Raw genomic sequence first — 12242 nt, forward strand, 5'->3', positions numbered from 1 at the left:
GTGGAGCGCCGCAGCGATGCATCTCTCCAACAGCACCCTGGAGAGGCTCGCTGGGAATGGACAAGCCAAATATTCTGCGCCCCTTCCTTTGACAGAATGGGAACTGTTTATCTCATGGCGGCATCAGCGCTCACATAAAAATCCCATATGCCACTGGTTGAGAGAAATTGTCATTGTTTTGAGGCAGAATTACGTGAGGCGTTATGTTTAGGCGGCCGCCTAAAATCCTGCCTAATAAGCAGGCTGGAGGTGATTCCCCATGCGGTCGCGCGCAAGCAGTCCGCAGAATACAGGGGCCCTGTTAGACTACTTAAAAATTCCATCCTTCCTCTCCTCCTTTTAGCTTATCATTTATTTGAAAAGGTTTGAAAGGTAAAATCAATCTAGTGGGTCACTTCTTTCCTTTTGCCAATCCCATCATGTCAAATCAGTGATCGCCATCAAGTAACACGGCCCAGTTCCTCATTTGAAATGAGGGGGGCTTGCGCTGCCCCCTCCTCGACCCCCCTTCTCGCGCCCACCCCCGGCAGGCACCACCGATTGTTGACAAAGACACCGCGAGACGGAGAAGAGAGCCTTGTTTTTTAGCATTACGCCATCGGAGGACTACCGATTAACCGTCCGTTGACGGAGAACGGGGAAGCAGCGCGAACGTCTTGAAAACCAACCGTGAGTCACAATTAACCGATTTCTGTGTGTCGGTGCATGGCAGATTTCATTTAGCCAGCCCAGGCAGTTGGCCACCTCCGTCGGCTCATTTCATACCTCTCTCCCTCTATCTCCCTCCCTCCTGGTGTGACCATTGTCATATTATGCTAATGTATACCCGTTAACCCGCGAGACCTGCTCCGTTATGACAGCTTTCTGTCTTTTTTTTCTTTGTGTCTGTCTGTGTGGTTCTCTCCCCCCTCCTTTTGCGACCAACCCGAAGGTGTGGCCGGCTCGAGGCGATTCGTAATCGTTACCTAGTGGTCGGACCGCAGACCTCGGCGCGTGAAGAAGAGGACACCCCGGTAACCAAAGCCACCTTTACCTACCCACACCGACAGAATGATCACGGCGGGTCGGGATGGGTTGGTGTCGGTGTGATTAACGTGTCTCAAGGAGTCTTCCGTACCTAGAAGAACCAGGAGGCCGGGATCCAGGCGAGGTCTGGCGGGCATGGTGTGATCTGAGTCGGGCAGCCAGTCTGGATCTGACCGGTGACCACCCGTCCTTTCCCCGGAGCCTGTGTGGCCCCAAGCCGCGTCCAGAGCACTCCAAGATGGGGAATTGTGACGGGAGATGCACGCTGGTGGCGATATGTTCACTGCAGCTGGTGAGTGTGTTGGGGTGAGGTGAAATGTGATTGGGAGAATGAGAAAAGGTGTTGTTGATCATATTTTCACTCTATATTTTCACTCTCTATCCCTGTTCCTTTCTCTTTCACTCAATGAACCTGTGTGTGTGTCTGAGAGAGATGGTCTGACTGACTGAAAAGCATTTCAAACTACTAACTGTGTGTGTCATATTATTGGCAACCACACGGTGTGTGTGTGGTGATCACTGTATTCTGGGAGACCACGTGAAAAGGAACCCTTCAGCTTTTGAAAGTAACAGCAGGAAAACAAGGGAGCTCTTATTTTCCTCTCCACATCTGCTATCCCTCTCTCCTTTCCTCCTGCTCTATATCCCTCTGTCTCAACTTACATTTTCATTTTTTATTTTCTGACAGGAATAATGTGTGTGTGGGGGTGTGCTATTGTTGCTGTATGTGTGTGTTCATTTTTTGGTGATATATTGTGACAGTGGGCTCTTGGGAATGCAGCTTATTTTCAGTAGTTTAGGGAGTTTATTAGTGTGTGTGTGTGTGATGTAGTCCCTCAGTTGGTGCTCCTGGCAGTTTCCATGGAAACAACTGGCAGACTGTGTGGTGTGTGTGTGTGTGAGAGAGAAAGACAGTTGTTTCCTTATCTGTGTGTTTGCGTGTGAAACTGTAACAATGTAATACCATGCCAATCCTCTAGAAGTACCAGTGGACTCATTTAGAAAAAATATATGTGTGTGTGTGTAGATGGCAGCACTACAGAGACAGGTGTTTGACTTCCTGGGCTACCAGTGGGCTCCTATCCTGGCCAACTTCCTCCACATCATGGCCGTCATACTGGGGATCTTTGGAACCGTGCAGTTCAGATCCCGCTACCTCATACTGGTGAGACATACATACACTATATATACAAAAGTATGTGGACACCCCTTAAAATGAGGGATTTCGCTATTTCAGCCACACCCGTTGCTGACAGGTTAAAAAATCGAGCACACAGCTATGCAATCTTCATAGACAAACATTGGCAGTAGAATGGCCTCACTGAAGAGCTCAGTGTGAAGTGGAAACGTCTAGGAGCAACAACGGCTCAGCCACGAAGTGGTAGACCACACAAGCTCACAGAACGTGACCGCCAAGTGCTGAAGCGCGTAGCGCGTAAGAATCGTTTGTCCTCGGTTGCAGCACTCACTACCGAGTTCCAAACTGCCTCTGGAAGCAACGTCAGCACAATAACTGTTAGTCGGGAGCTTCATGAAATGGGTTTCCATGGCCGAGCAGCCGCACACAAGCCTAAGATCACCATGCACATGCTAAGCATCGGCTGGAGTGGTGTAAAGCTTGCCGCCATTGGACTCTGGAACAGTGGAAACGTGATCTCTGGAGTGATGAATCACGCTTCATCTGGCAGTCCGACTGAAAAATCTGGGTTTGGCGGATGCCAGGAGAACCCTACCTGCCCGAAATGCGTAGTGCCAACTGTAAAGTTTGGTGGAGGAGGAATAATGGTCTAGGGCTGTTTTTCATGATTCGGGCTAGGCCCCTTAGTTCCAGTGAAGGGAAATGTTAACTCTACAGCATACACTGACATTCTAGACGATTCTGTGCTTCCAACTTTGTGGCAACAGTTTGGGGAAGGCCCTTTTCTGTTTCAGTATGACAATGCTCCCCGTGCACAAAGCGAGGTCCATACAGAAATGGTTTGTCGAGATCGGAAGAACTTGACTGGCCTGCACAGAACCCTGACCTCAACACCATTGAACACCTTTGGGATGAAGCTGTTATAGCAGCAAAGGGGGGGAACAACTCCATATTAATGCCCATGATTTTGGAATGAGATGTTTGACGAGCAGGTGTCCACATACTTTTGGTCATGTAGTGTGTATATATAACACACACACTAACCCCTTTTTTGTCTCTGTGTCTGTCAGTATGCAGTGTGGTTGGTGCTGTGGGTGGGATGGAACTCCTTCATCATCTGTTTCTACCTGGAGGTGGGACACTTGTCACAGGTAAGAGATGTGTGTTTGTTTATAACATGTTGATTAATATGTGTTTATGTATTTAAAATGTGTTTATAACATTTGTTTTTATAATGTGTTTTAAAATGTATATATGTGTGTAGGACAGGGACTTCCTGATGACTTTCAACACGTCGCTGCATCGGTCCTGGTGGATGGAGCATGGCCCTGGTTGCCTAGTAACGCCGGTGTTGGACTCCCGCATCGCCCCTGATGACCACCATGTCATCACCGTCTCCGGCTGTCTCCTTGACTACCAGTACATTGAGGTGTTGAGCTCCGCACTACAGGTCTTACTGGCTGTGAGTATCTCACACACACACAAACACACACCCACACACCATGATACTAACCTTATCCTGTCTATCTGTCCCTCAGCTCTTTGGCATTGTGTATGCCTGCTACGTGAGCAAAGTCTTCCAGGATGACGAGGATAGCTGTGAGTGTTGCTCACCTTTATTCTGTCTGTCTCAGTGTTCCGTCTGTCTGGGTGTTCCGTCTGTCTGGGTGTTCCGTCTGTCTGGGTGTTCCGTCTGTCTTAGTGTTCCATCAGTCTTTGGTCTGTCGGAGTGTTCCGTCAGCCTCAGTGTTTCGACTGCATCTGAGTGCTCTGTCTGCTTCTGATCTCTCTCCCTCTCTCAGTTGATTTCATTGGTGGCTTTGACTCTTATGGTTACCAGCCTCCTCAGAAGACCTCCCACCTTCAACTGCAGCCCCTCTACACGTAGGTAACCCCAGACCTCTAACCTTTCAACCTTAACCTCGCGGTGAACCCTAACCATTAGGGAGGGAATTGGTTCAACAAAAGATATCTACTTTTTAGTGTGACCTGTGTTTTCCTTGGAACTGTATATCATTCTCTCTCTTTCAGGGCTGGGTAGGTGAAGGTGGCGCCCCTATCAGTCAACACCTCAGCGGGAAAGCTGAGTCACCATGGGAACAGAACATTCACTCTGTGTGTCACAGTTTTACTGAACGATAGACTCACCTGAGTGTGTATGTGAAACCGTGTGTGTATGTGTTAACTGAGCGTAAACTGACTGACACCCCTGATGTGAATGTACAGAGGGAGGAACCAGCAGTTCTAGGGGGAAACGGGGGGGGGGGGGGGGGGTAGACACTGGGCGTGGTCACATCCTAATGGACAATGAGGATATTGAGAGGACACTGCACCTACCGGCTCTCTGCACTCCTGGGACCCCCTGTGTGTGTGTGTGTGGCGCTACAGGACTAGCTGGATGACCTCTGAACTATTGTGGAAGGGGCCTCGACATCACATAGGGCACAGCTCTTCATGTTGTCGTTTTAGAATGTGATGTTGTATAGAACAGTCAAATGCCCAATTCCAAACTTGTCCCTAGTTCTGTTGTGACAGGGTGACCCTGTTTAAACACAATCACGGAAAAAAAGCAGAAGCGGTTTTGGTGTGATTGCGTGTACACCTGGTTAAGTGATCTGTTATGGACGGGTTAGGGATTGGGCTTTAGTGTCTCTGGGTAAAGATGTGGGGGATTCTGTGCATGTACATATCTGGCTGATGATTGGTTATTGTTTTTGTTTGGGGGTGAGGGGGTGATCGTGTAGCCACGCCCCTCTACGTTTCTCCTCTCACCTTTTTGACGACCCAGGGAGAATCTCAATTGCATACTCCTCGCATCCTCTCTCCATGCCTCCTTCTCAAAACCCATTGGAGGAGAAGGTTCGAGGGGAGGGACCTCTGGCTTTCTCATCCAATGGGTTTTGAGAAGGAGGCGAGGACGTGAGGAGTATGCAATTGAGATTATCCTCCAGAGTCCTCCTTGATGACTTTAGAAATGCTTCATCCCTCACCCTACTATCCTTCCTTCTTTTATTATCTCCTTACACTTCATTCACTCCCTCTTTCCTTCCCTCCATCCCTAAAGATACAGTATCACTGACCTGATGAACGGAATATATTTCACCAACATACAATAGGTCTGGTCAGGGAGCATTTCCAGGAAGGAAGAGAGGATAGGAGGGCTGTATTTCTGAAGTGGTTTACTTGGGTAAGACAGATGTGTGTGTGTGTAAGGAGACATTGGGGTGTGTGGGGGTTTTGGAAAAATGTGGGTGTGGAGGGTTTGGAGAAATAAACTTTCTAAATTAAATCAGTCCGGTGTTGTCTATACACAAACACACACCTGTAGATCCTAGAAAGGTTTCATACTCAGAGAGCTTATTTCTCTCAACTTGTGTGCACACATTTTTTTTACATCCTTGTTAGTGAGCATTTCTCCTTTGTCAAGATAATCCATCCACCTGACAGGTGTGGCATATCAAGAAGCTGATTAAACAGCATGATCATTACACAGGTGCACCTTGTGCTGAGGACAATAAAAGGCCACTCTAAAATGTGCAGTTTTGTTACACAACACAATAACACGTGTCTCAAGTTTTGGCATGCTGACTGCAGGAATGTCCACCAGAGCTGTTGCCAGAGAATTGAATGTTAATTTCTCCATTCTAAGCTGCCTCCAATGTCGTGAGGCCGTCCAACCAGCCTCACAACCGCAGACCATGTGTAACCACGCCAGCCCAGGACCTCCACATCCGGCTTCTTCACCTGCGGGATTGTCTGAGACTAGCCACCCGGACAGCTGATGAAACTGTTGGTTTGCACAACTGAATAATTTCTGCACAAACTGTCAGAAACTGTTTTGGGGGAAAATCATCTGCGTGCTCATCGTCCTCACCAGGGTCTTGACATGAATGCAGTTTGGAATCTTAACAGAATTCAGTGGGAAAATGCTCACCTTCGATGGCCACTGGCACGCTGGAGAGGTGTGCTCTTCACGGATGAATCCAGGTTTCAACTGTACCTGGCAGATGGCAGTGTGTATGGCGTCGTGTAGGCGAGCGGTTTGCTGATGTCAACATTGTGAACAGAGTGCCCCGCGGTGGGGTTATGGTATGGCGCAGGCATAAGCTACGAACAACGAACACAATTGCATTTTATCCATGGCATTTTGAATGCACAGAGATACCGTGACGAGATCCTGAGGCCCATTGTCATGCCATTCATCCGCCGCCATCACCTCATGTTTCAGCATGATAATGCACGGCCCCATGTCGCAAGGATCTGTAAGCAATTCCTGGAAGCTGAAAATGTCCCACTTCCATGGCCTGCATACTCACCAGACATGTCACCCATTGAGTATGTTTGGGATGCTCTGGATCAACGTGTATGACAGCGTGTTCCAGTTCCCTCCAATATCCAGCAACTTCGCACACCCATTGAAGAGTGGGACAACATTCCACAGGCCACAATCAACAGCCTGATCAACTCTATGCAAAGGAGATGTGTCGCGCTGCATGAGGCAAATGGTGGTCACACCAGATACTGACTGGTTTTCTGATCCATGCCCCTACTTTTTTTTTTTAAAGGTATCTGTGAGTAACATATTTATATCTGTATTCCCAGTCATGTGAAATCCATAGATTAGGGCCTAATTAATTTTTTAAAATTGACTGATTTCCTTATATGAATTGTAAAATTGTTGCATGTTGCATTTATATTTTTGTTCAGTGTAGCATAATTTTCCATGATAGACCATGCATTTTTTGCTGCATTTAGTTTCCCGAGGATTCATCTCCCAAAAATGAACAAAAAATATTTTGGGATCTCAACCTACTGTTCAGTTAGAATAGTAGAATACATTTTACTATTCTAACAATAGTGCAATTTCGAAATGTTGTGCATCAGTGTTTTTCTTGTTATGTCAGTCACTGAGCCCATGTCAGCATATTTTTAAAAAAAAGATTTAGTCTAGCCAGCTATCTAACCTTGTAGCAATCATGGTCTGATTACCGTTCAGGGTTTTTGTGTCCCCCACGCAATCAAAGTTGCCCATCCTTGGTTTAGTTTATTCTAGTGACAGTGACACACTAGACTAGCTTCACGGTTGAATGGTAATTTATTTGGTTGTAACAGGCTAAGCCTTACTTTTCACTATGGCTGTTGGTTCGTTTACGTTCCACCAGTCTAGCAGAGCATCCAGATCCAGCCTCGCGAACACCCTCTGGGCCTGTGTGTGGCTCAGCACGTTGCCATGGCTGTGTCTGGACTCCATCCATTACGGTCACGGTCCCCTGAACATGCTGTACCAACCGGAATAGCAGTATGTTTATTATAGAGGAACATCAGCCCCAGGGATCTGGGACTGTGAATAAACTGTCCACACTTACCTAACCACTGTTTGTGAGAGACCACGATACCTAATTATTAGTATATTTATTACTTTATGTTTAGGTTATTATTGTATTTTTGCCGATTGTGAGTTAGAATACAACATCATTTCAACAGAGCCACATAACAAAGGACTGGCAGTGGTGAGACGGTTGGCGCAATGAACCACACGCTCTCGCCCTCTTCCGTTCCCATGATGCAGCGCGTCTGCCTGTCTCTGAGCCGCCATGTTGTCGGAGTGAAAGCTTGGAAGTCTGGAAAGAGAACCGGGGTTGAAATCTGCGACCATCCGCCCTCTCCGCCTGTAAGTAGCCCTCTCCGTGGGCACAGAGACCCTCTAGCCGGATCAAACCACACATCGCCCGGTGTATTGTCTTTACCGGACTGGAACGAGAGTTTGGGGTGTTATTTTAACGGCTGTGTTGCCGCCTCCCTCCTCCGGTTGTGTTGCTGTCTTCCGCTCTAGCCAGACAGCTCAGGCCTTTGTTAGCTAGCTTACATCCGCGTCATGGAGACCTGTAGAGCCCGAGTGCACGGCAGACAGCGCTCGCCTCGTGCCCCTCCCGGTGCTAGTAACTGGTCACCGGTGTGTGCTATCTCAGATAGAGGAGGTGTCGGACTGGGCTAAACTGTTCTCTGCCTTGGGAGGCCGTGTATTGTTGGTAATTGGGTAACTAGCCACTGGAACCAGTTCCGTGGGTGGCATGCGACTTAAGCTAGTTAACGTTAGCCGCCTAGAGAACACCTTACATGGAGAACACAGCTAACTAGCTATATGTCAAAATCAGACAAACCCACATCTTTGCTTACGTCCATTTTCATGTCTAAATGGCCTCGTTGTTTTGTTTAGTTAGCTTGTTGGATGTTGTGCCTCAGCGACTGACAGCTAGCTAGATGGCACACAAAGCTACGTTCTGCTTTTGTTGTTCTGGTACGGGTGGACAGAACAGTATATCGCGGTGATAATCGATCCAGGTATTAAATAAGGATTAACCCAGTTATAGCCAACAATGCCTATTTCCGGGTGGCGAACATAACGACTCGAGCGTGATGAACATGAGACTGTGTTACTGATTTCCGGGTGTTTCCAAATAGGTTGCTAACGTGACTTTTCTATCATGGCATACACCGCTGTTATCTACTTTCATGGAATAACGTATTTTTATGCTATTTTCATGCGAAACAGACTGGGAGTATTATTTTTTTTATTTCAAGTGGTTGTCTTGAAGCGGTGTTGTCTAGATGGCAGGAGCTAGCTTGCTTGCTAGCTAACGATACCTGCAGAGGGGGGCGTGTTTGTTACGGCATAGTTCAATGCTGGGAGGCTTCTGCTCATTGTCATGTGTGTCTGTGGTTGATAGGTGTGTGGACACCTCGGAGCCATGGAGGTGTGTGTGTGAGGTAGAGAGAGGTGTTGTGGGATTTGACAGATTCAGGTGGTATTTCCTAATACTCCTCTTCTCCATCTGTGTAGCAGTACCAGGCCTTATTATTCAGACAGAGGTTGAAGCGGTTCAATTATAAATAAAACATGGAAACAGAAACATTGAACAGACCACCTGGTTGTCTAGATAGAAAGTATCTTACCACTGAACACTCCTCGTCTGTTGAGTGGGTGGAATCCACATCACCTGAGGTGTAGGCTGTTGGAAACTGTTTTCTCCAAGCGGAAAAACGTTTTGTAACGAAAACAAGCGTTTCTATTGGGAAAATTGAGGTAGGTCCCTCCCTGTTTGGTTCTGTTTGCTTCCATTTGGTTCCTAGAGTAAACAGTAAACTGTTGTCTGTTGCAAACCGTTTTGCAACGGTCTGCGACTAATGAATACACCCCTGGCTGGGCCACTTTCAGCAGGACACAATGTTGTGGAATGTTGCAGATGTCATGAGTACAACTGACGTGAATATTTTTTCTGCAAGTTAGAAAAGCATGTTTGCTACAGAATATAATCGTATAGGAACGTTGCACAACCCAGTAGTCAATGTTCCTATGGTCTACTGATCAAGACAAGTGATGCCCTTTAAAAACAGTTGTTGAACATAAGTAGGCTCACGTATCCAAGCCAGCTGAGCACATAGTAGAACATGTATAAGAAACAGGCGTGCCTCCTGAAATGTGACACAACGCAAGCATTTGCTGCAGAATCATGAACAGTAAACTGTATCAGAATGAGTTTCTGTCTAACATGTCATGGAGGTCTACATAAGAGGAAATACACCAGACTTCTAATGTTACCCACCTACGTTACCTATCTACCTTTAGAGCAGGGGTGTCAATCTCATTCCAGGGAGGGCCAAGTGTCTGCTGGTTTTTGGTTTTTCCTTTCAATTAAGACCTAGACAACCAGGTGAGGGGAGTTCCTTAGTTATCAATTACCTTAATTAATCAATCAAGTACAAGGGAAGAGCGAAAACCGGCAGACACTTGCCCCTCCGTGGAATGAGTTCGACACGTGGTTTAGATAATTTGTAACTACTGAAAGGGAATGGGCTAGTGGTTATGTCATGGTTTTTCTAAGTAAATGAGTCAGGCTTCAGTTCCATTTCAAACTCTTGTCTGTCAGTTGAATCGAAAATAGAAATCCCAGACGAGAGTCATGAATTGACAAAGTAAAGTCGAGATGGAATTTGACCCCAGCTTAGCGCTGGGGCTTTGTTTGTTTGTTTGTTTGTGTGTGTGTGTTATTTATGACACTGTGGGTGATTTGCACAATGCTGGGTATGAAATTAGTGACTGTCCCTCTCAAATTGTTTTTTTCCAATCCCTCCTGTAGGTTTTTTCCCAATCCCTCCTGTAGGTTTTCTCCAACCCCAGTTGTAATTAACCTGATTCACCTTATCAACCAGCTAATTATTAGAATCGGGTGCGTTAGATTTGTGTTGGAGCGAAAAACTACATGACGGTAGCTCTCCAGGAACAGGGTTGGAGAGCCCTGACTTAGAATATGTCGTCATTTATGTTGTGGAAGTTGAGTCCACTGGCTGGAGGACATAAATGTTGATTCATTGCAGTCCCTGCAAGTGTGTTCCAGATTGTGTTTTAAGGAGTGTAGCTCGTGTGTGTTTGGAATGAGGTGTGTGTGTCACTAACGGTGTGTGTGTGTCTCCCTCTTTTCAACAGGCCTTGGTGGAATGAGCAGTGTGTGTGTGTTGAAGGGTAAAGCAGTGCTCTGGCAGGACTCGTTCAGCCCCCACCTCAGAACTTCAACTCCCAGCATGCCCGTGGTGCTGAGCAGCGGAGGACACGCCCCCCCGGCCGGACTGACCCCACATGCCCCGTCCCCTAGCCAACAGGTAAAGGTGGAGACGGATACAAAAACACACAAATGCATATAGTAGGTAGACACAAATGTGGTCTCCTCTTTATACATTACATGTTACACAGACTGACAGGCGTGCAGACAAATTTAATAGTTTCTGGTGCAAAAGTGGCGCGGGCGGAGGCGTTAGCTAAGTGTGCCTGTGTCGCAGGGCGTGGCGGGTGCTGGTCGGTCTCAGGATGATGCCATGGTGGATTACTTCTTCCAGCGGCAGCATGGGGAGCAGCCTGGGAAACACCGCTGGCCCACTGGGGATAACATCCACGACAGCCAGGTACTAGGTGTGTGTGTGTGTGTGTAAAATCAGAAAATGGTCCGGGTTAATGTGTGTGAGTGTATAGCCCTAGTCTTTACCGACCGTCTCTCTGTGTGTGTGTGTAACCTTGCCCCTCTCTATATAGGTGCACTAGGTGTGTGTAATAACCTTGGCTCTCAGTAGGGGTGATTATGTGTGGTACTCTAACATTGTCTGTGTCTGTAGGTGTGTTTGTTGCTCAACCTTGTCTTTCTGTTGGGGTGTGTATGTGTGTGTTACTCTAAACTTCAAATCAAATTTTATTTACCACATACGCCGAATACAACAGGTGTAGACCTTACAGTGAAATGCTTACTTACAAGCCCTTAACCAACAATGCAGTTTAAAGAAAAATAAGTGTTAAGTAAAAAAATAGATAAGTAAAAAATAACGAATAATTAAAGAGCAGCAGTAAAATAAAATAACAGTAGGGAGGCTATATACAGGGGTACTGGTACAGAGTCAATGTGCGGGGGCACCGGTTAGTTGAGGTAATTGAGGTAATATGTACATGTGGGTAGAGTTAAAGTGACTGCATAGATAATAAACAGAGTAGCAGCAGCGTAAAAGAGGGGGTGGGGGGTACAATGCAAATAGTCCGGGTAGCCATTTGATTAGCTGTTCAGGAGTCTTATGGCTTGGGGGTAGAAGCTGTTAAGAAGCCTTTTGGACCTAGACTTGGCGCTCCGGTACCGCTTGCCGTGCGGTAGCAGAGAGAACAGTCTATGATTTGGGTGGCTGGAGTCTTTGACAATTTTTGTCTTGTCTCTATCTGTAGGTGAGGTCGATGGATGAGCTGAACCATGACTTCCAGGCTCTGGCCCTAGAGGGGCGTGCCATGGGAGAGGTAAGGGGTCAGGTGTTACAGGTCAAGTAGTTTGAGGACCATAGACACTCAGCTTACCAAAGGCCATGTGATGGTGGTGGTGTTAGGAAGACCGTGTCCCAGAATAGTGTTCCGACATACAACATCCTGCTGCAATAGGAAGCTTCAGCATTGTAATGTTAGCTAGCAGTTATCTTGGTTGTCATTTAGCAAAGGAATTCAGAGGAAAATATCCTTACACTTCCCCTTTCTCTCTCTCCCCTCCCCTTTCTC

The 12242-nt window shown here is 46.9% G+C and overlaps 2 protein-coding genes across 5 annotated transcripts in view; both read left to right on the forward strand.

Annotated features, from left to right (window-relative positions):
- Positions 1-1264: 1264 nt before the first annotated feature.
- Positions 1265-4052, forward strand: nkain1 (sodium/potassium transporting ATPase interacting 1; the record flags this gene model as incomplete). The annotated part of the gene is made up of 6 exons (XM_084151464.1): positions 1265-1318; positions 2054-2191; positions 3235-3315; positions 3429-3626; positions 3703-3763; positions 3967-4052. 6 exons carry the CDS (start codon positions 1265-1267, stop codon positions 4050-4052), a joined length of 618 nt encoding a protein of 205 aa, XP_084007590.1.
- A 3696-nt stretch (positions 4053-7748) lies between these two features.
- The window catches only part of pum1 (pumilio RNA-binding family member 1), a 31208-nt gene continuing 26714 nt past the window's right edge, over positions 7749-12242 (forward strand). For all 4 annotated transcript variants that reach the window (XM_084158239.1, XM_084158241.1, XM_084158240.1 and 1 more), the window contains exons 1-4: positions 7749-7835; positions 10650-10822; positions 11000-11122; positions 11922-11990. In XM_084158239.1, coding sequence (XP_084014365.1) covers positions 10661-10822; positions 11000-11122; positions 11922-11990 — 354 coding nt within the window. In that variant the 5' untranslated portion in view covers positions 7749-7835; positions 10650-10660. The remainder of the gene's footprint in view (positions 7836-10649; positions 10823-10999; positions 11123-11921; positions 11991-12242) is intronic.

This window comes from Coregonus lavaretus, assembly GCF_964263955.1.
Source record: "Coregonus lavaretus genome assembly, chromosome: 3".
NCBI lineage: Eukaryota > Metazoa > Chordata > Actinopteri > Salmoniformes > Salmonidae > Coregonus > Coregonus lavaretus.